The sequence below is a fragment of the Drosophila takahashii genome, chromosome 2L (assembly GCF_030179915.1).
Source record: "Drosophila takahashii strain IR98-3 E-12201 chromosome 2L, DtakHiC1v2, whole genome shotgun sequence".
In the NCBI taxonomy this organism is placed as follows: domain Eukaryota; kingdom Metazoa; phylum Arthropoda; class Insecta; order Diptera; family Drosophilidae; genus Drosophila; species Drosophila takahashii.
The window spans coordinates 13,116,967-13,141,383 of record NC_091678.1 but is presented as its reverse complement, the minus strand read 5'-3'; the positions used below and the strand labels follow the sequence as shown (position 1 = coordinate 13,141,383).

General features: G+C 39.4%; 6 protein-coding genes across 7 annotated transcripts; 4 read left to right on the top strand and 2 right to left on the bottom strand.

Moving 5' to 3' along the window:
- Nucleotides 1-163: 163 nt before the first annotated feature.
- LOC108069244 (nuclear transcription factor Y subunit beta) lies at nt 164-2,692 on the bottom strand. Its single transcript, XM_017159249.3, has 3 exons — nt 2,109-2,692; nt 1,568-2,043; nt 164-1,082 (listed from the first exon to the last, which is right to left on the bottom strand). The coding sequence occupies exons 1-3, from the start codon at nt 2,160-2,162 to the stop codon at nt 494-496; spliced, it is 1,119 nt and encodes a 372-aa protein (XP_017014738.2). The 5' UTR covers nt 2,163-2,692; the 3' UTR covers nt 164-493.
- Nucleotides 2,693-2,986: 294 nt separating this feature from the next.
- On the top strand, nt 2,987-4,395 carry LOC108069245 (mitochondrial magnesium exporter 1). The gene is made up of 4 exons (XM_017159251.3): nt 2,987-3,366; nt 3,433-3,865; nt 3,926-4,102; nt 4,164-4,395. The coding sequence occupies exons 1-4, from the start codon at nt 3,250-3,252 to the stop codon at nt 4,334-4,336; spliced, it is 900 nt and encodes a 299-aa protein (XP_017014740.2). The 5' UTR covers nt 2,987-3,249; the 3' UTR covers nt 4,337-4,395.
- A 3,294-nt stretch (nt 4,396-7,689) lies between these two features.
- Nucleotides 7,690-8,741, top strand: LOC123003201 (mitochondrial magnesium exporter 1-like). The gene is made up of 4 exons (XM_044394964.1): nt 7,690-7,806; nt 7,861-8,269; nt 8,332-8,508; nt 8,563-8,741. The coding sequence occupies exons 1-4, from the start codon at nt 7,690-7,692 to the stop codon at nt 8,739-8,741; spliced, it is 882 nt and encodes a 293-aa protein (XP_044250899.1).
- A 2,101-nt stretch (nt 8,742-10,842) lies between these two features.
- On the top strand, nt 10,843-12,109 carry LOC108069239 (mitochondrial magnesium exporter 1-like). The gene is made up of 4 exons (XM_017159244.3): nt 10,843-11,122; nt 11,183-11,615; nt 11,678-11,854; nt 11,905-12,109. The coding sequence occupies exons 1-4, from the start codon at nt 11,006-11,008 to the stop codon at nt 12,081-12,083; spliced, it is 906 nt and encodes a 301-aa protein (XP_017014733.2). The 5' UTR covers nt 10,843-11,005; the 3' UTR covers nt 12,084-12,109.
- Nucleotides 12,110-14,626: 2,517 nt separating this feature from the next.
- On the bottom strand, nt 14,627-16,734 carry Rab30 (RAS oncogene family member Rab30). Its single transcript, XM_017159245.3, has 2 exons — nt 16,404-16,734; nt 14,627-16,250 (listed from the first exon to the last, which is right to left on the bottom strand). Exon 2 carries the CDS (start codon nt 16,174-16,176, stop codon nt 15,496-15,498), a length of 681 nt encoding a protein of 226 aa, XP_017014734.2. The 5' UTR covers nt 16,177-16,250; nt 16,404-16,734; the 3' UTR covers nt 14,627-15,495.
- Nucleotides 16,735-17,303: 569 nt separating this feature from the next.
- Nucleotides 17,304-23,391, top strand: Caper (RNA-binding protein 39-like protein Caper). Of its 2 annotated transcripts, none has more exons than XM_070214981.1 (6): nt 17,304-17,424; nt 17,489-17,602; nt 20,040-20,191; nt 20,869-21,288; nt 22,001-22,538; nt 22,597-23,391. In XM_070214981.1, exons 2-6 carry the CDS (start codon nt 17,549-17,551, stop codon nt 23,233-23,235), a joined length of 1,803 nt encoding a protein of 600 aa, XP_070071082.1. In that variant the 5' UTR covers nt 17,304-17,424; nt 17,489-17,548; the 3' UTR covers nt 23,236-23,391. The 2 variants fall into 2 exon arrangements, with proteins under 2 accessions (XP_070071082.1, XP_017014716.2); XM_017159227.3 differs by having other exon boundaries at nt 21,998-22,538.
- Nucleotides 23,392-24,417: the final 1,026 nt, after the last annotated feature.

The following is a 24,417-nucleotide window of genomic DNA, read 5'->3' as shown; positions in this document are numbered from 1 at the left end:
GGATCATTGTACTCCATAAGCCATAATCAGGAAAGGCAGAAAAATAAGTCGAGTGAGTCACCGTCAATATGTTTAGTATCAGATTTAAATTAGAATCATTTAAATAAAAGTTCGAACCAAAACTCTACTCTTCAAAATGCAAATTTCTTCGCTAGCAACACTCTTTAAAATTACTGTTTCGTTTTATTAGTATGCATTATACAAAATTGTGTGGTGTGAGTTGTAAATTTACAAAATATCTACCATAGTCCGTCATAAAATTTGTTTTACATAGTTGTTGATGCTTGGGTCTAGCCAGTGGATATAGCAACGAATATGCGCCACATTGAACCTGAGCCTAATGATTGGCGACAAAGAATCTCAGAATGACTCGTGAGTTGTTGTTTGTTTTTTTTTTCATTTATATATAGAAACATGCATTTGGTTTCAATGTACCAAGATGAAAGTAAGAAGGTATTGAAATAGACAAGCCGCTCTCCATCGCTGCAGTCTGTTACCGGCGCATCTGGAAGCCAATGGAGCCATTCGGACAAGGACCCTTGGGCAGACGCAGGACTAGGTCATTGAACGGATGTGGATGCTGGCCGAGCTGCTGCTGCTGATTCTGCTGCTGTTGCTGCTGCTGCGGCGATTGCATCGACTGTTGGCGCAGAAGGGCAGCGGATACCGATCCGCCCACAACAGGTGACCAGCTCTGCTGGGCATTGGGCGACGATTGAGGCGGCGCCTGAGACGGCATGCCTCCCAAGCCCGCTCCTCCGCCTCCGTAAGGCGGCAGGCGTTGGTTGTAATGCGGCTGCTGTTGCTGCTGCTGCTGTTGTGGATTATGCGGATAGTAATAGTTCAGGCCCGGCTGATTGTGCGGCCCCTGGAAGTAGCTGTTGTAGTTATTGTACATCGGCGACACCTGGGACATCTTTGGTGCCGAACTGGAGCGATGCATTCCAGCTGCTGGATGGCTACCGTTGTTGTTAATAACGTTGTTATTGCTGCTGGCAGCAGGGGGAGTGGCAGGCGGCGCCGAGGGCGGGGCAGCCGCACTCGGTGTGCTACTGTTTACAGCTGGCGAGCTGGGAGCGGCCCTAAAAAGAGAAGTAAACATTTAGATATTTTGTACAACGAAAAACGCTACTACTGATACATAAATCATTTTAATAATAGGGCTTTAAAATGGATTTAGATAAAGAATTACGAATATGATTGAGAAATAATGAAGAGTGAATTAGCAATTGTAATGGCAACTTATTTAGAGACTAATGAAGAATGTAGTAATGGAAACACACGTTTCGTGCGGCGTATATTATAAAGTATAAGGGCAGTTTTCTCGTCCGCCTGTGATGATTTCCCATACGATTTCAAGGTTTTAACCCCACTTTAAATTTAAAAAACGACAGAGAAAACGGCCCTATGTCTTTTAAAAAATGTTAGTCATCAAATTCTCGTAAATTATCGTTAAACAAGTGATGAAACTGCCTTTTCTATCTGCCCTATTCACATTTTAAGATACTAATATTAAATCTAGTACGTTTTTGGATTAGATTATAGCCTTTAAGAGCCAGCTACTAACGGTTTATCATCCTCGGGGTTCTTGGCCGCGCCCAGGATGCGTAGCCTCGCCTCGGCGTACTCCTGTTCGCGCTGCTTGAGCGTCTTGATGGGCTGCTTGGGCCGCATTCCGTTCGTATCCCGGCGCTCCTCCGCCTGGGCGGGCCGTCGCAGGATCTTGACGGTCTGGTTGCTGATGGGCGAGGCATAGCTGGCCGCGTCGTACTCATTGGAGGGCTTGTGCAGCACCATCATCACGGGCAGCTGCTGCTGTGCAGACGGATCAACCTCTGCTGCTGCTGCTGGCGGCGGTTGGGGCTTCCGTGCAATGGTGATCTGCCGGGGCAGGGGATTCCCGCTCCCGTTGCCTCCCCCGCCGCTGGTGCTGCTGTTGAGGATTTGTGAGGACTCCTGGAGGCTCTGTGGCCGCTGGAGCAGCTTCATCTTGTGGACGGGCGGATCGCTCGCCTGCAGTTTCGTTTGCAGAGTCATGGAGAGCTGCGAGAAGAGGAAGGGGGTTGGGTTTGATTAGCTATCAAGGGACTGAGTTCAATACTACTCACCCCCGCCTCGTCGATTTCCTCCCAGTTGTCTAACACATCCTCGCCATTGGACATCGTTCAACAGAGCACGTTGCTCGCCTTGTGCTTGAAGAATATGTTGTTCTTCGGTTCGCTTTCTTCTTTCGCTCACTTTCTTCTCTTCCTCCTGCTGCTGCAGCCCGCACTCTTACTAATACATGATTCCTTCGCACTTTTATCAGACATAAGTTATGCGTATGTAATTTGCACCCAAAAACCTACTGAAAAAACCAAAAAAAAACAATACGCAACAATTTTGGCCTGCTGAATGTCGCTCTTCTTCTTCGCGTTCTGCGCCCGAGGTTTTGTTGTTTTACACACAGCAGCTGGGTATATGGTTTCAAGTTTTCGGCCAACCTGCACTTGGCCAAAGGGTTCTTGGCACCTCTTTTGTTAACCACAACTGTTAACTAGTTAGTTGCAACGCTTAAACATGTTCCATTTGTATTAAAAAAAAATTGTGTGGTCGCCGCCCGCGTCTCGCTGCGAATGTCGATCGAAATTTGATATCGGGGTATTGCCGATAAGTTGTGTCATCGAACGGGAAATTTAAAATGCGCTAGAGACTTTTTAAGAACTTACTTTGATTTGAAGTTTGACAGTGCTTGAAAGGGAAACACTTTAACTTTACGACATATTTTAATACAATTCATGTAGACTCGTCGGGCCTAAAAGGATGCTTAAAAATTATTCCTTGGGAATTACAACAATTTGTAATATAACAAATTTTAGGTTTATTGTTCAATTAAAATAACATTTAATTTTTAGTTTACCCTTTTTTTTTATAATAAAATGGTTTATATGAGCCCTAACATACTGCAATCGATAACTTTATGCTAAATCAATGTTAAGAACTCTGCCTTAACATAACAGCTGTTGCCTCTGCCATTTTTGGAAAGCAAATGAAATATTTGAAATAGATAAGAGCCTCAATTGATCATGGAAGTTGTACTATCGCACTATTTGGAAACACTCAGCATTATCATAGGTCAGCAACAGCTCAGACAGCAGATAACCCATCGATAGCGCACTCCTGTAACCGAGCCATCTGCAAACACGTGCGTTTCTTGAGAGAGGCTGACGGAATTCTCACTGGGTTTACGTAAATAGTTAAAATCCCGCCATGGAGGAGGTGGAGATCGCCCCGGGAAATAAATCCAATCCCATAAAGTCCTTTATAGCGGGCGGCGTGGGTGGCATGTGCAATGTGCTGGTCGGCTATCCCTTGGACACAATAAAGGTGAGGTAAATAGAGAATATAAATCTGTTTCTAGACTAAAAAGAATTTCTTTCATGCACTCTGAAGGTTCGCCTTCAAACGATGCCCACTCCTTTGCCCGGTCAAGCGCCCCGATACAAGGGGATTATAGATTGCACCGCCCGGATGTTTCGTCAGGAGGGACTCCGTGGATTCTACAGAGGAATATCGGCGCCCCTGGTGGGAGTGACACCCATCTATGCCGTGGACTTTGCCGTCTATGCGGCGGGCAAGAGACTGTTCCAAACGGACGACCACATAAGGCTCACCTATCCGCAGATATTCGTTGCCGGTGCATTGGCCGGAGTTTGTTCCGCCCTCGTCACGGTGCCCAGCGATCGGATAAAGGTGCTCCTACAGGCGCAGCACGTGTCCAGTGGTCCTCTACTCTACAATGGAACCATGGACACAGCCGCGAAGCTTTATAGGCAGGGTGGGATTAGGAGCCTCTTCAAAGGAACCTGTGCCTGCATTCTGAGAGGTTTATGCCTGTTTAATTCTTAAAAGTACCTTTGTAACTGTAACCTTTGTAACCCTATAGATTCCCCCACCGGATTTTATTTCGTGACCTACGAGTTCCTCCAGGAATTGGCCAGAAAGAAGTCCAAGACTGGGCAGATCAGCACCACATCAACGATTCTGTCTGGCGGAACGGCTGGCATTGTGTTTTGGACCTTGGCCGTGCCCTTTGACGTACTTAAAAGCCGCCTACAGTCAGGTGAGTCATGCCATCAGAAATCGCGAGAATTGGCAATGATATATAAATAATTCAATTGCAGCACCTGAGGGCACTTACAAGCACGGCATACGAAGCGTTTTCAGAGACCTAATGGCCACAGAAGGCCCCAAAGCTCTATTTCGCGGAATTCTCCCAGTTTTATTGCGTGCCTTTCCCTCCACAGCCGCCGTGTTTTTCGGCGTGGAGTTAACCAATGATTTGTTAAAGGCTTAGAAATAAGGATTTGTATTTAAGAGAGGCTGTTTATTTAATTAAATATTGTTGTAAAGTGATTGGTTTACAAAATGTTCAATTAGTTATAAATGGAGTATTAAAAATATTATTTAAAATAGCATTTTAAAATGAAATGGGATAGTATCAAATCTTATTAAGATCATCTTAATCTAACTATTTGTTTTGGGGTACCAAACATTTTTTACAGATTAAAAAAGTCGGTGTATAATATTTAGGTAGATATTTATTACTCTACATTCTTAAAAGCTTTTAGGCTTTAGCTTTTATAAGAAGGCGATACATCGATAGTTGTTGGAGCAAAACCGATCGACAGAATAAAGGGGAGTTCACGCGAAAGCAAAGTATTGTTTTTTTTATTTCCAATCAGAAGTGAAAATAAACGAATAATAAATAAGATAATAATACAATTAATAAGTCTGAAAAAAGCATAAAATATAAAAGTGTGAATTTCAATTGATCCAAGTAAAGTAAACGATTTATGTATTCATACTAATTTCACAAGATCATTTACAATTCTTAGGCTTATCAGTGGTTTGACCGGATGCATGTAGTTGCACCTGATTCGCCTGCAAAAAAAATACACAAGCCAACTATATTGTTTAAACTGCTTAAATATGACCGCTAAAAGGGAAAATAATGCCACAATTCAACCACTAAATATCACTTCATATAATATTAGAGGTCTGGAGGGCAAACAGAACAACACGGAATTTATCGAGTACTTACGCCACTTTGATATTTTTATTTTACTGGAAACACATACACTTCCAAATGCCCCAGCCACCGAGGACTTCAAGAAACAGCAGCCCGATTTTGAATTTTTGCATTGGGAGGATGCAATAAGAGTCCTTCGTCGAGGCAGAGGAATCGGTGGGTGTATCATAGGCATAAGAAAATCGCTTAAAGACTTGGGGATAACTCACGAACCTGTTGAAATAAACGGTTTAAAGATTCTACAACTGCGCCTCTATGATAAAAAACTAAATATAGTTCCACTTTACATACATACCAATCGCTGGCAGGAAGAATTCGAGCCGGTGAATAGAGCTTTTGGAAATGCTATAAATCCCATTGAGAATGCAATAGTTATGGGCGATTTAAACATCCGCATTGGAGAATTTAAACAAGCAGTAAAACCCAATATATGCGTGGCTCATTCAAACGGTCGGCAATCTGATGACAAAAAAATGATAAGGGGAAGCAAGTTTATACGCTTTTGCACCGAAAACCAACTTCAGATTTTAAATGGTTTGACCCACGGAGATTCAGAGGGATCTTACACCTACTTTAGTACACGGGGCAATTCCACCATCGATTTTGCTGCAGTTAGCCAGAATCTGATGGAATCGGTGATAGACTTCAAAGTGGATAAGACAGACGAGGGGCAAACTCGACATGGATCCGATCATTTGCCCATCTGCCTGCAAATTACCCCAAACTTCCAGAGAAGTTCGCAAATCGCCAGAGTTTCACAAACACAACGGAGCACCATTAGTATTGACTCATTTGATCCTAGCATTGTACTGACCGTTCCAGCCTTGGACTCGGAAATAAAGCCCGATGAAATACTATATGTTCTCAGGCGCTGCTCTATTCCTGAGTTTTCGAAAAACGACCTAACGGATATCACCCGAAGTTGCAATGATTTTTACAACGGATCAACACAAAACTTAATTGTGGTTTCGAGTATGCTATCATTATCTGATTTAACAAGTATACTTCTCAATACGCTTAAGATAAGACTGACCAAATGGTGCAAAGAAAATCGTATCTTAAGTGATTCACAGATTCGTTATTCGGGAAAGTCCTCTAAGACAGATTTCGTTTATAATTTAATTACTATTGCCAATATCAAGTTGGCTGAAAAAGGAACAAGGGTCTACTCATATTTTATTCATTTCGAATCGTTATCTTCTGAAATGATTGAATCACTTTTATGGGCCAAGCTCCAAAAACTTAGAGTGTCGTCAAAAATTATAAACTCTTTAAGGAATATATGCAAACAGAAAATATATCGAGACAAGTTCCTTAATTACTTTCAAAGTGGCTGTGACGGCATGTCAAAACTAATATTCACCCTATATTTAAATGATCTTCCCGACGAGTTGAAGGATGGACTCAGCATTGATAATCGTCCAATCAGAATCCTGATGTATGCTGACAAAATTGTCATTCTTTCTGACAGTATTAACCGACTTCAAGATATGATCAACGAGCTGCAAAAGTACTGCAAGAACTGGGGCCTTGTGGTGGATATGAAAAAATCTGAAGTCATGGTTTTTAGGCGAGGCGGTCGGATTTCTGCGATAGAAAAATGGATTATTCCAGGACAAGAGATCAAAAGAGCTTCCAAGGCAGTATTCCTCGATTTTGTCTTTACTCCTTCACTCTCCAACAAACAACAAGTACTCAGAATGATCTCAGACTCCAAAAGTCGCCTGGAGGATTTCAGTAGCGAATCAGAAAGTTGGACACGATTAATGAAACTTTATATGGCTCAAATTTGGGGAAGTGAACAATTTAAGGAGATCGACAATCTGCAAGCCTCCTTCGCAAGGAGAACGAAAAGAAATTGTAATAACCTTAATAGTCTCGCCCTCTATCTTCATCTAAAATATATTGGAAAACATTATTTTTCCCACAATGAAAATTCCCTGGCGCGATTCCTAACTCACAAAATAATAGAGAAAAATATTCTGGGGACGAAACGGCTTAACGATATTTGTGATCTCTTAGAATTAAATTGGAAGAGCTCCCTGAACACTGAACTGGAGTGGAGCGATTTTTGTTCCAATCTTCTCAGCCGTTTAGAAAAAACCTGAGTATTAAAGTCGCAACGGAAATCAAAGAGATGTTTTTAAAGTACAAGTTATTTTAAAACTCTTTTATTTTCTTTATTTTAAACTTTTTTTTACGATTTATAAAAAAATTTTTGTTGTTACGTGTCTCAAAGAAATATAATATGTAAATGTATTATAAAATAAATGTTTTATATAAAAAGCCCAAGGCCAATTTGAATAATTATGGGTATAAAAGTAATAGGCTATATTTTAAGAGATTATCTGATGTGCTGCAAATAAAAGATTATTGGAAAACTTTACTAACCTGTTGAAATCTTCGGACTAGGAAAGAAGCGAAGGTATTTGGAATAGATAAGAGCATCAAATACTCATGAAAGTTGTATTCCCCGATTATTTGGACAAACACAGCATAATCACAGGTCAGCCAGCGCTCAGTTAACAGATAACCCTTCAAAGGCGCTCTTTTATGCGCCAGCGATTTGGCAACATGCGCCTTTAAATTAGTATTAAATAAATAGTTGAAATCTCAGCATGGAGGGTACGGAGCTCGCCACGGAAAATAAATCAAATCCTTTTAAGTCCTTTATAGCGGGTGGCGTGGGTGGAATGTGCATGGTGCTCGTCGAACATCCCTTGGACACAATAAAGGTGATTTAGAAGATGTAAAAGTATGAGTTTGGATTATGTTCGGTCGTTCAATAGGTTCGCCTTCAAACCATGCCAATGTATAAGGGAGTTGTAGATTGTACGGCCCAGATCTTTCGCCAAGAGGGTTTCCGTGGATTTTACAAAGGAGTAACTGCTCCCCTGATGGCGTTGACTCCCATCTTTGCCGTGGACTTAGCGGTCTATGCTGCGGGAAAGCGATTTTTCCAAAAGGACGACCACTGCAGGCTCACCTATACGGAGATCTTCATCGCCGGAGGCGTGGCCGGCGTTTGTTCCGCCCTCGTCCAAGTGCCCAGCGATCGGATAAAGATTCTCCTGCAGACACAGTCCGTGACCAGAGGACCACAACTCTATAATGGAACCATGGACACAGCCGTAAAGCTTTATAAGCAAGGTGGGATTAGGAGCCTTTTCAAAGGAACCTGTGCCTGCATTCTGAGAGGTTTGTTACTCCATTGTTGGCTAACGTCCATTTAATAGAATCTGATGGTTTATATCCCAAAGATTGGCCCAACGGAATTTATTATGTGACCTACGAGTTCCTCCAGGAATTGGCCAGAAAGAATTCCAAGACTGGGCAGATCAGCGCCACTTCAACGATTATTTCTGGCGGAACGGCTGGAATTGTGTTTTGGGCCTTGGCCGTACCCATCGACGTACTTAAGAGCCGCCTTCAGTCTGGTGTGTCATTTTATTAACGCTCTATTGACATTGTTTAATACTGATTAATTTCAGCACCAGACGGCACTTACAAGCACGGCATTCGAAGCGTTTTCCGAGAACTAATGGCCACAGAAGGTCCCAAATCTCTATTCCGCGGAAGTGTCCCCATTTTACTATTAGCGTTTCCCTCCGTCGCCGCATTTTTCTGTGGCGTGGAGCTAACCAATGCTTTATTAAAATCGAAGACTTAAGAAATTGTACGTAAGTTAGGCTACTTCAAGTTTCTTTATATATATGTTAATGTTAAGGATATTTGTTTAAGAAAATGTCCTTAAAGTTTGTCTAAAAAATAACTACTGACTATGGACAAAAAAACCGTTTAATTAATTTTAAAAAGAGAGAGCCAAAATACCAATATATATATACATATGATATTGAATATAGGCCACCAAGATTAAAATATCTCTTTGATTAACTGCAACAGTGCGGATGGTTGATAAACTACGCTTTAAAGGCCGTAATGCGCGTAATGGCCGGTAAGATATTAAACTTAAATATTTCCATACAACTACCCTAACTTTAAAAAGTTACAAAAATATGGACCTCCGCTTTTATTAGCAAAGATTGGTTAGAAAAAAAACCACAACAAATGTACTTTATTTTAGATCAAAGGATTAATGTCCAAAGAGTCCAATACAATTTTATGAAAATTATCGCTTCTTTAAATTTTTACCGTTAGCAGTGAAAGTAAGTTTCGTACTGGGGATAGGATGTTAAAAAAGTATGTTGACATTTTGCAACGCTCCACTGTGGGGCGCCTAGAACAAAAAGCCTGCCAAAATGGTTTTTTTTTTTTTAAGATTTTCCAAAATGTTGCAATGCTACTTTAAAAACAATTCAATTCTCTATACAAATCCAAAGGAAAGAGTGATCTGTGATGAATGGTTCTCCCACTACAGATTTATAAAGTGGATTTATCGAAACATAATTTTAGCCAATAAGAAAAAAAGGTATTTTTACACATCTTTGAAATTTTTCTGAAAGCGCCCAAGGGCCTAAGTTGTATATGTAACGATTGAAATTTTAAGAGCAACCAATTCTTAAAATATTAAAAAAACCATAAAAATTTTAGATACATAATTACTATTTATTTTTAATTTTTTAAAAGGGGTCCAAAAAAATTGGGATTTTTTGGATATTTTTGGACGTAAAGTAGTGTTACACCCTAGATCCCCGTTTAATTCTTTTTTTTAAAAAAAGTTTTGATATTTAACTACATTTTCTGAAAAAATTAGCCTGCCCTTTTGTGCCTCTTCTGAGAAAACTGCAGTTTAAGTTAGCAAGAAATGTTCATAATTTGAAATATCGTCAGCCCTGGTTATCCGCGCGCCCTAACATCATGAAGATATTTTACTTATGTGAAGGTATTGATCAAGATAATGATAAATTAATAAACAAATTTGGGTTTAAAATTTTAAATTATGTTATTTAACTAAAAATACAGATATGAAATAAATACCGGTTTCTACCAGTTTTTTTTGAATAAGCTATATTTCCTTGATTGATTGTATGACATCTATAAGATATCATAGACCAATTAAAAAAAAAAGGTGAGCATAGAGCTAAAATGATAAATTATGCCTTAATCCCAATTTATATGAACCAATATTGAAATAGAACCGAGACATTCCCCTTTGTAGTAAGCGTTTATATGGCAGCTATAAGTTATAGTTGATCGATTTGAATAATTTTTTTTTTCAAAAATCAAATTAAATTTAAAAAAAATATTGGGAAACTTAGAACCCTATAACTAATTTATTAATATTTTATTTCTTAAAAAAACAATTTTTTTTTTCTTAAAAATTTTCTACAACAAAAAAATTTTACTAAAAAAATTCACCTTATTATGTTTTTTTACATATTTAATTGCCTTTAAGAATGCCCCATCAAAAGATATTCGCTATAGGGCTCCGCTGATTTAAGGCAGACTTTTGGCTTTTTCGCCCCACTGTGCGCTCCTCGAAGGCTTTGCACTTGACTTAAAAATGATGTAGGAAATAAATATAGGCAATATAGCCTTTCCGATGATACCAATCTCATTCCTATGGCTCTTAATTTATAGCTGTTATGTCTTACCAAACTTTTCTTACTATTCGTGCCCCCTTCTCCCCTACTATATGTGCGAAAACACGAGTTTAATTAAGGTGGCAGAAAACCTAAAACCTATTTAATTAATTCATTTTAAGAGATCATCTGATATCCTTCAACTAAAGGAGAAACTTATTAACCTGTTGAAGCAATCGGAATAGGAAATAACGCAAAGTATTTGGAATAGATAAGAGCACCACAAGATCATTAAAGTTGTATTCCCCGATTATTTGGGCAAACACAGCATATTCATAGGTCAGCGATCGCTCAACTAACAGATAACCCTTCAAAAGCGATCTTCTGTGAACCAGCGATTTGGCAGCATGCGCCTCTGAATTAGTATTAAATAAATAGTTGAAGTACCAGCATGGAGGAGACGGAGATCGCCACGGAAAATAAATCAAATCCTTTTAAGTCCTTAATAGCAGGTGGCGTGGGTGGAATGTGCATGGTGCTGGTTGGATATCCCTTGGACACAATAAAGGTGATTTAGAAGATGTAAAACTCTTTATAAAATTGGGATTAAGTTCGGTCCTTTCGCAAGGTTCGCCTTCAAACCATGCCCACGCCATTGCCCGGTCAATCTCCCCGATATAAGGGAGTGGTGGATTGTACGGCCCGGATCTTTCGGCAAGAGGGTTTCCGTGGATTCTGCAAAGGAATTTCTGCTCCCCTGATGGCGGTGACTCCCATCTTTGCCGTGGACTTAGCGGTCTATGCAGCGGTAAAAAGATTTTTCCAAAAGGACGACCGCGTAGCGATCACCTATCCGCAGATCTTCATCGCCGGAGCCGTGGCCGGAGTTTGTACGGGTCTCGTCACAGTGCCCAGTGATCGGATAAAGATTCTGCTACAGACACAGTCCGTGTCCAAAGGACCACAACTCTATCATGGAACCATGGACACAGCCATAAAGCTCTATAAGCAAGGTGGGATTAGAAGCCTCTTCAAAGGAACCTGTGCCTGCATTCTGAAAGGTTTGTGACTCTTTTATAGGCTAACGTCCATTGAATAGAAACTAATAATTAATATCCAAAAGAATCGCCCACCGGAATTTATTATGTGACCTACGAGTTCCTCCAGGAATTGGCCAGAAAGAATTCCAAGACTGGGCAGATCAGCGCCACTTCAACAATTCTTTCTGGCGGAACGGCTGGAATTGTGTTTTGGACTTTGGCCGTGCCCTTCGATGTACTTAAGAGCCGCCTACAGTCAGGTGAGTCTAAAATCGTTCGATTGATAATAATTAATACTGATTAACTTCAGCACCTGAGGGCACTTACAAGCACGGCATTCGAAGCGTTTTCAGAGACCTAATGGCCACAGAAGGTCCCAAAGCTCTATTCCGCGGAAGTGTACCAATTTTACTATTAGCCTTTCCAACCGTCGCCGCATTTTTCTCTGGCGTGGAGCTAACCAATGCTTTATTAAAATCTAAGACTTAAGGATGTTTACCCTTAAGTAAGGGTTATATACAGGGACCGTAAATAATGATTATTTTCACTATTTTTAAATGAATAAATCATACACTTCCAATCAACATAGAACAAGCATGACTAGCACGTTTTTATCCTTTAAGGTTACACTATGAATATCCTTGATGATTTTAAATTTTTAATTGTTATATTTATTCTTCTATTGTTACACATTATTTTTGAGCAAAAAAAATAAAAATCACAAACAATCATTATTTTTGAGCAAAAAAAATAAAACTCAAAAATAATGATTATTCGTGATTTTTATTTTTTTCGCTCAAAATAAAACTCACCAAGCAACAACTTTTAATCCTTTAAGGATATTGCCAATATTGTCCTATGTCCTTATAAAGGGACCCTAGAGCAACAATTGACAACAACAACAACAACAACAAAACGTATTTTACCTGTGTTTGTTGGGGCAGTTTTCACTATTAAATAGTTGATTTTACATAGTTTTTTTTTTGTGTGTACAGAGCAGCAGAAGAAGATATACACAATTACTAAAACAATGATCAATGTGATAAAGCTTATCTTAGGCCGAAAGCGCACGAGAAGAGAAAACAAAAGAAGACAGCGGAAACGCACGCGCTTAGATCTATTTATAGTACACACAAAAAAAACTATGTAAAATTAACATAGAAAAATAGTATTTGCACTATTTTCTGAATTTTTCATGTATTTTGTTGTTTTATTTTTTGGGTCATTGAATAGTATTAAACAATTAAAATAATAGAAAACCAATTTACGAAATTTGCATGTATCTTGTTGTTTTATTCATTTGGCAAGTTAATATAATAATATCAATTAATATCGTGCTTGACTCCGATGGTTGCGGCCCCGGTTCGATTCCCAGCGGAGGCAAAAAACCTGATTTGTAAGTTTAAGTATCTGTGAAATGTAAGTGTCTATAAATAACTTCCATATAAATTTATATAACAAATTAAATTAAAAATAAAAAAAAGTTAAAAACATAAATTAAAAAAAACAACAATTTTTTTCGGGTTAAATACTATTTAGTAGGTCACTATTACTATTTTATAGGTAATCTACTATTTTTTGGGGCATTTTTTTTTTTTTTATGGGTTGGAACAGTTTTCACTATTAAATAGTTGATTTTACATAGTTTTTATACCCTTGTAGAGGGTATTATAATTTCAGTCAGATGTTTGCAACGCAGTGAAGGAGACGTTTCCGACCACATAAAGTATATATATTCTTGATCAGCACCAATAGCCGAGTCTATCTAGCCATGTCCGTCTGTCCGTCTGTCCGTCTGTCCGTCTGTCCGTTTCTATGCGAACTAGTCTCTCAGTTTTAAAGCTATCGCGATGAAACTTTCCCGAAGGTCTTCTTTCTATTGCAGGTAGTACATATGTCGGAGCCAGCCGGATCGGACCACTATATCTTAAGGCTCCCAAAGAAATATAAGAAAATTCATTGTAACTTTGTAGGAAGTAGGCGTTTTGATTCTTGACTACTTAAAAACAAAATTGAAATAAATCGAAACGCTGAATCTGGAATCCCTGGAACTGCACCGAGTGAGTATTCTTTTATCTACAAGGGTATATAAGCTTCGGCTGGCCGAAGGTAGCTTCCTTTCTTGTTTTTTTTGTGTGTAGCGCTTATCTTAGTCTAAGACTGAAACTTATCAGTAAGAATGACTTATTGTAGATCATTTCTATTGAGTTTCGATATGGGTCGCAAGCGAAATTTTGTTCTCCGCAAATTTTTTAATTTCCACGCGGTAAATAATGTTTCCGAGTGCAAAATTTGCAAATTAACGTTAGTTGGCGAGTACGTGTGCAACATGAAGCGGCATATGCAAACTAAGCATAAATCATTATCATTATCATTATAAGCATTGTTTTAGTAATTGTGTATATCTTCTGCTGCTGCTCTGTATGTAACAGTTGACCTTATATTAAATAATTGCAACAAACACAGGTAAAATACGTTTTGTTGTTGTTGTTGTTGTTGTCAATTGTTGCTCTAGGGTCCCTTTATAAGGACATAGGACAATATTGGCAATATCCTTAAAGGATTAAAAGTTGTTGCTTGGTGAGTTTTATTTTGAGCGAAAAATATAAAAATCACGAATAATCATTATTTTTGAGTTTTATTTTTTTTGCTCAAAAATAATGATTGTTTGTGATTTTTATTTTTTTTGCTCAAAAATAATGATTATTTGTGATTTTTATTTTTTTTGCTCAAAAATAATTATTAGTTTGATTTAAAAAATTAAAAATCGATAAGTAATCATTACAAAGTAATTTTTAAAATATTACTTGTAATGATTACGGTCCCTGGTTATATACACTTGTTTCCTGTAATACGTACATGTGTAAGAGGCTAAAACCACTTGAGATGGTAAAAAAAAATAATAATTAGGTATGGTAGATTTTGGTGATAAAATAAACCTTAAATATAATCAATACCTATTACTAATAGTTTTTTAATCAGCGAAATAAATCCCTACTACTGAAATCAAAACACTTGTAGACCATACAATATTAGTTTCATATTTATTTTATTCTTCTCATTTAGTTTTCTGGTCTATCCATACAGTTTCTACTTCTTAATTTTTGGAATGTCATGAAATCACCTTAAACACTATTACGAGTACCATTTAAAAATTGCATTACAATTGATTGCACATTAGTTATAATAATATTTAAAAATAATTGCAAATAAATATGCATAAAGGTATACAAAAAGTTTAATGTATAAAATCTGCAATACTTCTTATGGAAACAATCAAAATTAACAGAATTGTGTGCATAGCATTATTGATATCATAAATTTCTCGTGTGATGCTCACTTGGTAAACGATCCCATATTTGGATCAATACGGTAATATAATACTAATCAATAAAATCAGGCGCTTAGAACACCACCAATGGAGTTCTGGTAACACAAATATTTAGCATCCTTAGTCATTGACAGCTAGTTTTGGAGTAGTTCGTGATAATCGTGATAATTGGGGCTCTAAACATTCAAGGGGTCAACTTAAAAAGGGTAGTAGTTTGTATCAGTGTTTTTTGTAAAAATAATAGGAAACAAAATTGCTTAAAATGGGAGAGCTTGGTATTTGAACTATAGAAAAACAATACATTGTAAAAGATCAACGGAATATCACGATATTTGGTTAACTATTTATAGATTAGCTGCTCAGTTGCCATTTTTGTTTGGTTTTCACCTCAAAAATGTAGATCTTAATCGTGATAATCGGTAATCCGATAAAACAAGTCGAATAACAAATTAAAGAGAGGTTCTAGAATATGGGAGCTTGATGGTAATACAAAAATCAATGAAATATCACGATTAGTCCTTAACTAAATATAGATTAGCTGCTCAGTTTCCAGTTCAGTTTTTTAGCAGCTCAGCCCACTTGACTAGAGTTGGAGCTGCTGCCGCCGCCGCTGGCGAGTCCGCCGCAGCAATTGCTCTGCGCTGCCTTGGCACTGAAGCTCCCCAGTCCGATGGAACTGCCCTCCGACTGGCGCTGGGCTGCCGCCGCCGCAGCCGAACTACTGCCATCCTTGCTCCTCGCCTGACCAATCAGTTCGGCGGCTATCTCGTAGAACAGCCGCTCCACATTCTCCGCCTCCTTGGCGGATGTCTCCAGGAAGTACATGTCGTGCTGCTTGGCAAACTCCTCGCCAATCGGCGTGGGTATCTCGCGGTCATCCCGGTCCGTCTTGTTCCCCACCAGAATCTTGAGCACCTTGGAGTTGGCATACTCCTGGATCTCGCGCAGCCAATCGGGCAGGCAGTCGAACGTGGGTTGGCAGCTAATGTCGTAGACCAGGATCAAAGCATGTGCCGAACGATAGTAGCTCTGGGTGATGGAGCGGAAACGCTCCTGGCCGGCAGTGTCCCAGATCTGCAGCTTGATCTTCTCGCCCTCCACCTCCACCGTCTTGATCATGAAGTCCACGCCAATGGTGGCACCTTGGCCGGGTGGAAAGAGGCCTTGGGTGAAGCGGCGCACCAGGCAGGTTTTGCCCACGCCCGCATTGCCCACCAGGACGATTTTGAACAGGAACTTGTAGTCCTCCATTGGGGGGATTGGTTTTTTGGCTGGCCTCTATATGTATGTGTGGGTGTGTGTGTGTGGTGTTGTGTGTGCGCACTCTGCAAACGTAGACGAAAGTTAGTCGGAGTTTAGACACACCTAGTCAGCGACGCGTAACGATTATATTTATATGGCGATGGTTGGGGTGGTGGATTTGCTGGATCGGCTTACGCCATCCTCGTCGAAGACTACGCCTATCACCTGTGGCTCACCTGCGGGGCTCTTTTGGTCAGCCACTTGCTTCTAACGACCTCTTATGGCCTTGTTTTTGTTTTTTTTTGGCGTATTTGGCTAAAACGCTGATGACTCAACAGCAGCTGCAGGTGCTAGTTTCTCGCTTCTTGCCTAGGCGAAACGGGCTCTAAATCCATTCAGAAGGTTTTCGCCAGGTTCACTATATCCAGGAAACTGCAATCAACTGGTTGCACATGCTGGCGCATTAATTTTGCCAGACTTTGACTTCTTCTTGCGTATGTTTACCAACAGAATTTGCTGTTTTTCGATGTGATGGTATCCGAGCTGCCTGATTAGCTTTTTTACGTCGAATTTAGCTGTCTTTACAAACAGCGGCTAGCGGGAATTCTGGCTTTTTTTATTCTGGCTTTTTTATTTTCAAACAGTTGTTATTTATTGTCAAATTTTGAAGGACATTAATCATGTAAATCTTTATTTTTTATAATTAATAAGGTACAAAAAACTACAAATTTTAAATTTAAAACTTATTTTATTCTAATACAAAATCGCCAGCACTGTATGCCAGTGCTACCAGACGGTAAAATGTTGATCGAATTCGATATTTTTCAGACTATCACGATAGTTTAAAAAAACCATCAATTCGGTAGAATTCTTTGTTTTTTAAATAAAATTATTTTTTTTGATTCCGCGCGCCTTTGAAATTTATCCCAAGCGTTCAGCAGACAAAATCTATCACTGATTACTGATCCATATGTATGGATATGCTAATTGCGTTTCAAATTTTCAATAATTAAAAATGGAAATTTCCATAATTGCTTAACATTCATAAAATAATTTTCTAAAGGATCCCTAATGTTTATGTATGAGCGATACTATCGCGATAGTATCGAGGCTAAGTACATTTTTCACATCCCCACCATCGATAAGTTTTGCGACAACCCTGGACCCGAAAACAAGCAGCCACGCTAGAGAGGAAATTCTGGTGGAAAATTCACATAAATTGCATATTATTAAGCCCGAAAGTTGAAAAAGGAGTTCGTAAGTGGTCCTGCGAATTGCGCCGTGCGTATCCACCACATTCTGATTTCTCCAAACGTGCCAGACGCCGAGCAGGGGACTTTTTTCGCGGAGCACCCCGGATAGAACCGAAGAAATTTTCGACATGGCCGAGGACTTTGATGTGGAGGCGATGCTCGAGGCGCCGTATCAGAAAAACGTAAGTCTCGACTGCCCGACGGCAGGCGATTATCGTTTAAATTAAGCCCCTCTGGCATTTGTGCCAACAAATGCGATTATTTTGCTGTGAAAATATGAAAAACAGTTACTTCATATGTATGTTTGTATACTTTTTTCTTACATAGACACCCACAGGCGTGCATTTTGTGTTTGTATGTAAGTCGTCGTCGTCTCGGGCACACACACACACGCATGTGCACTCGATGCATAACTAAGTGGTCTTAAATCGATTTTTAACCTAATTTTGTTGTTAAATCAAAAGAACCGGCAGACGAAACGCTGCACTGCGTGCTGATTTTCGTAATTTTTTTCCCCTATATTCTTCATACATGACTGCGCGTACATACAGAAAATTATTTCGCCAACGAAAATCTGTCTGTGTGTGGGTTTGTGTTGTTCGTTTTACTCCGCGGCACTTGAGACAGTCGTGTCCATTGCACTGGGTACAGTGGGGTGCAAAATATTTGGCACGACTTTAAGGATATAGAACGAGGGTTCTATAGAGGTTTCTTGTAATTTTCTACCTTAAATATTAAAAACCGACATACATTTCATTTATATTGCAAATTCAACTATTATATCTGTCTCATATTGTTAATTAACCTGGACTTTAATCTTTTTGACTGATTGAAACGGACTTTTACTTAGTACTGATTCTAACTTTCTTATCTTATCTGGGCAAAACATCTAAAACCAAGCCTAGAAAAATCGTTTAAAGCCCTTCGCATATCTTATATAAGATCTTTATAGGATTAGAATTTTTATTATTAGACTTTCATAAAAAAAATCGATTATTTAAATATAGCTTCAAATAGTTTTTACTGCATTAGTGTGTGGATTTCAGCTAACACATTTCTGTTGGATAAGTCTTCAAAAAGACTATTTACTATCTTCAGAAAATACTTTTATTAATGGTCCGATAGGTTATTCAGCTCTTGCAAAAAAACAATTAGCAAATGAAAATCCATAAAGTATACCTTTTAATTTATAGTGACGAAAATCTCAACCTTCTCAAACTAGTTTATCATAATCTCAAAATTATTAAAAATCCCTCTCTCGCCCTGAACCAACGAATCTTGAGTTGAACGCTCATATTTCTTCCTATCTGCTCTCTCACTAAGAACAACCGAAAATTACCCACACACAATCACCATTAAAAAAAAAATTACAAACCGATCCAAAATGCTAGAATAATTCTTAAGGGTGAAATGTCTTTGCAGAGAATCGAATAAGCTCAATATTGTTGCTAGAGATTGTTTTGGTCATTCTAAACACAAAAAGCTGGAGACCATTTGGTAAGTTTTGAATGTGCCAGAAGCTGCGAAAAAACCAATTACAAAATTACAAAACAATAAAAAAAAAACCAAAACATATCTAGGCATTTTGTATTCCATATGATTTGTTTATGTTTGAGTTTTTTTTGAACACAATCCAATTGAAATTCGTTACCTTACTGCTCTCTATGTAAACCAATGAAACTGAACGTGCACTAAATTTCAGATAAACTCCTCCTAACTTGTCTGGGGCAGCAGGCAGCACTACTACTACTCTCACTCACAGTCAGACAAGAAAGAAAGTATCGCTCAAATTACAAATTAAGATTTACCATAAACAGAAATCGAAATCGAAAACGAAAAATAAGCTATAATGACCAACACAAAAAGCTAAGCCAAAACCAAACCTATTTGAACAAACAAACAAAAAGTAATAAGCAATTCTTAAACTATAGCACTACAATCTTACTTATATAATGTCTATGTCCTATATATATATAGACGACGTCTTTTTGAGAACCAATCAACCAGTCCACTCCACTAGCCAGCGCTAAACATTCCCCCAAAACTGAACTGATTGAGAATGAGAATGAGCATGAGAAATTTGCCCATGTGGAGACAACATTTCTCGCCGTCGTGAACCATCTGTGTGTGTGCCATATATGAACTATATATATATATTTACCAACTACGTATAAGCAATTTCTATACCTTATATCCTTATTACTACCTTGCTAAAAATTGGCAATGATCCCCAAATGATCATTGTTGACTTAAGCATTTCTACTTTATATACTTGCAGATGCCAAAAATTTAACTAATTTACTTTGATTTGCTTTCTCTTATTCAAAAAAAAAAATATTTACGAAACTGAAAAATAATATATCATAACAAACTCAAATGATATAATCGAAAATCAACCAACATCTCAACAACGACAACAACGTAACGAACTATCAACACCCGTTATGTGTTCCCACCCACCCAAAACCAAAACCAAAAAAAAAAACTGAAACCGATCGACAAAAAAATAATCCACTTATCTGTATCTACATTATTGCTTGCGCCCGACCCAACCCATCCTTCTACCTGTCCACTCCCACACCCAATCCACAAAACAAACAAAACAACCTATCTGTGTAGAATGTCAGTGCGGGCAGCGGTGGACGTGGTGGACGCAGGCGCAGCGGCAGCAGTCCCGGCGGCGGAGGCCACGACGACGACTTCGGCGAGAACGGTCCTCGGAACGGCAGCGGCGGTGGAAGTACACACAAAAAGCAGAGCAAGCGGTCACGGTAAGTAATCGATTAGAGTATTATTATTTAAGGATCCTAAGCTAGGATGTTATTATTTAAGAATCCTAAGTGTGGATTCCTAAAAGTTCACTTGTAAAATGTAAAGATATATAATATCAGTATTTATAAATCCAAAGTTAGGATTCCTAAAAGTTTACATGTAAACTGTAAATATATATAATATTATTATTTAAGGATCCTAAGTGTGGAATCCTAAAAGTTCACAGGTAAACTGTAAATATATATAATATTATTATTTAAGGATCCTAAGTTAGGATTCCCAACTGTTCATAATGTACAGATAGGTATATAATATTATTATTTAAGGATCCTAAGTGTGGATTCATAAAAGTTCACAGGTAAAACTGTAAAGATACATATATAATATCAGTATTTAAGGATCCCAAGTTAGGATTCCTAACAGATTACATATAAGGCCAACACAACGAAAAAGAAATGAACGCATAGAATACAATTTAAAATATTTTATTTTATAATAATAATTTATTTATATCTTTCTTAAACCTTATAACAAATCCGCGTTACTAAAAAAAATGTCTAAGAGATTTAAAATCACTTGTGTAAAATACTGAACTACGACCTATATTATTAATTAATTTTCTAATGCTATGATTTCATGTATCTCCTTCTCATACAATCCTTAATCCATTTTGCAGGAGTAGAAGCGGCTCACGAGATGGCAAATCCCGCCGAGATCGCGGCAGTGAGCGCAGCAGTCAAAGGGACAAGGATAAGGAGCGCGAACGACACCGCGATGGAGGAGGTGACCGAGATCGACACCGCAGAGAAGGCGGTGATCGGGATCGCGAGCGGGACCGTGATCGCGACCAGAGACGTCGCAGTCGATCGCGGGATGAGCGTGGTGGCGGCGGAGGAGGCGATGATCGTCGCATACGCCATGGCGATCGTGACAGGGAGCGACGCTCGCGGGATCGACGTGGAGGCAGCAAATCCCTGCACCAGCAGGATCGGTCCCGGGATAAACGTCGACGCAGTCGGTCGCGCGATCAGCAGCGCAAGCGGCTGAGTCCGATCCGTGAACGCAAGCGAAGTCATTCTCGTTCAAAGGATAGAAAGTGAGTTGAACATATCAGCATTTAAACTACTGGACAATTTAAAGTCTTGACCTTTTTTGGTTTGATTTTAATTCAATAAGCATTAGCATTGTTTTTGAAATATCATGAACAAATTAATGCTACTGAAAACACTCTTTATTGGCATTGTAAAAAGTAATGCTACTGAAAACAAATTTCATTGGCATTGGAAGCTTTCAATGCCACTGAAAATATATTTCATTAAAGTCCCCAAAGGATCCTTCTCTTCTGAAGAATTCGCGGTTCAAATATTTTTCATCCTCGGTGTCAGCAAAACTATTAGTGTTCTCTGACCTGTGGAGCAAATGTTCCACCTCTTATAGGTTTTATTGTTTTCACCTTCTTGAGTCGTTATTACATGGTCAAAAAGTACCAATTCTTAGCCAGGGATAAGAAAAGTTATAGCTTTAATGGGGTAAAAAGAACTTTTATTAAATAACAATGGTAATTATATTTTTTAACTATCATTACTTTTTTTAATTACATTTTTAACTAGCATTATTTTTGGGGACTTCAATTTTCAATACCAATGAATATTTTTCAGTAGCATTACTTTTTTCAATTCCAATGAAAAGTGTTTTCATTACTAATGAATCATTAGCATTACTTTACAAAAGTAGTTAACTACTAGTTAATAACTAATCATAACTCTGATTTTCAACTAATTTGTATGCTTTTTTTCAAACTCCAGTAGCCGTCGTCGAGGAACCCACTCGCCTCGTCGCCGCTCTCCAGCGAACGGTGGTGGCGACCGAACCCCGCCCACCGAGCTGAGTCCCGAGGAGCGTGACGCCCGTACCGTTTTCTGCATCCAGCTGTCGCAACGAGTGCGCGCCCGTGACCTGGAGGAGTTCTTCTCCAGCGTAGGCAAGGTGCGCGACGTGCGGCTAATCACGTGCAACAAGACAAAGCGCTTCAAGGGCATCGCTTATATTGAGTTTGAAGATCCGGAGTCGGTGGCTTTGGCTCTCGGTCTCTCCGGCCAGCGGCTGCTTGGGGTGCCCATTATGGTGCAGCACACGCAGGCCGAGAAGAATCGCCTACAGAATGCGGCGCCCGCATTCCAGCCGAAGAGTCACACAGGTCCCATGCGCCTCTACGTGGGATCGCTGCACTTCAACATTACCGAGGACATGCTGAGGGGCATATTCGAGCCGTTTGGCAAGATCGATGCCATTCAATTGATCATGGACACGGAGACAGGTCGATCTAAGGGATACGGTTTTATTACGGTGGGTTTCGGTTTGTTTTTAAGCATTTTAACCTTATTAATTAATAATATTCCCGCAGTACCACAATGCTGATGATGCCAAAAAGGCTTTGGAGCAACTGAACGGCTTCGAGCTGGCCGGCCGCCTCATGAAGGTGGGCAATGTGACCGAGCGTCTGGACATGAACACCACCTCGCTGGACACGGACGAGATGGATCGCACGGGCATCGATCTGGGCGCCACGGGCCGCCTGCAGCTGATGTTCAAGCTGGCGGAGGGAGCTGGATTGGCGGTGCCCCAGGCGGCGGCCAATGCGCTGCTGGCCACAGCTCCTCAACCGGCGCCGGTGCAGCAACAGGAGGCTGCCCCGTCGATAGCCACGCAGTGCTTCATACTCTCCAATATGTTCGATCCGCGCACGGAGACGAATCCCACCTGGGACGTGGAGATCCGCGATGATGTGCTCGAGGAGTGCGCCAAGCACGGCGGTGTGCTGCACATCCACGTGGACACCGCCTCGCCCACGGGCACCGTCTATGTGAAGTGCCCGGGCACCACGACTGCTGTGCTGGCGGTGAACGCGCTGCACGGACGCTGGTTTGCCGGACGAGTGATCACGGCGGCCTATGTGCCCGTGATCAACTACCACTCCATGTTTCCGGACTCCATCAACGCCGTCGATCTGGTGGCGATCACGCGCAAGAACACCGACGATTGAGAGGAAGGATCTGTTAATATTCGTTACAATAACTAATTTTTGGTCAAAACATTTTCAATTTTTTTAAAGACTTTCGACGCAAGCTGAAAATTAGGGGCACATATTAAAATACAATTAAATACATTTATAAATATATATATGTGGATGGAAAAATTACTTTAAAGTCTAGACACTTTTCGCCTTGAGCTAAGTCCGTAAACGAAAAAAATAATGTTGTAGACCGCCTGAAATGCTGCAAGATCGAGTTACTTACTGATGGAATATTAGTTTTTAGTGCTTAAGTTGTAATTCGCTAGTTTGACCGCCAAAAATGTAAGGACGCTGATTGACCTTGGCTTGCACGTAACTTGATTTTAAAACATTGGATATTAAACAAATTCCCCACTTTTTATTAAGCCAGCCTAGTTTTACTAAACAAATATTTTGTAGAAAAAACTGAACTAATCAAAAATAAAACAGAAAATTTGAAAAGTATTAAGATTTAAACTGCGATAACGATCTTCCGATAAATAATAGTGTTTGGAAAAAATACCGAATTTAAAAGGGTAAAAATGGTATTAAAAGTATTTTTCTTTAAGCATGTGTTTGTATCGTAACAGGGGGATTCCCTAAACTGTTGAATTGCTGAATTGTTGAAAATTCAACAAAAAATTTCAGCAATTAAGGGAACGACCCAAAATGGTTCCTGTTGAATTTTCAAACAGCTGTTATTTGTTGAAAAGTTTCACGGAACTTAAAGCATGTAAAATTTGATTTATTATTGCTAGTTACTGTCTAAAAGTGTTACCAAGGTAAAAAGAACCACAAATATGCATTCAAAGTTGATTTTTAAATAAATAATGCGTACTGGTGATACTAAAATGTTACAGAGTTGCCACGACTTTTAAAAAAAGGTGACAACTCTGGCTTTTCAGCAATTCAACAAAATTTTCATCAGCCCCGAGGCTGTTGAATTGCTGAAATTTCTGAAAGTTGACTTTGTATGGAACAGCTGATTAACAGCTGACCAAAATTCAACAATTCAGCAATTCAACAGTTTAGGGAATCCCCCTAACATTTGCGAGCTCCTTTGCGGCCAAAAAGGGAACCAGCGAACGCTGACAATTGCTCAGTGCTACGATATCTCGATATAAATATTTCGATATTTTGATTTATTTTTCACATCACTAATCGAACGGAAAC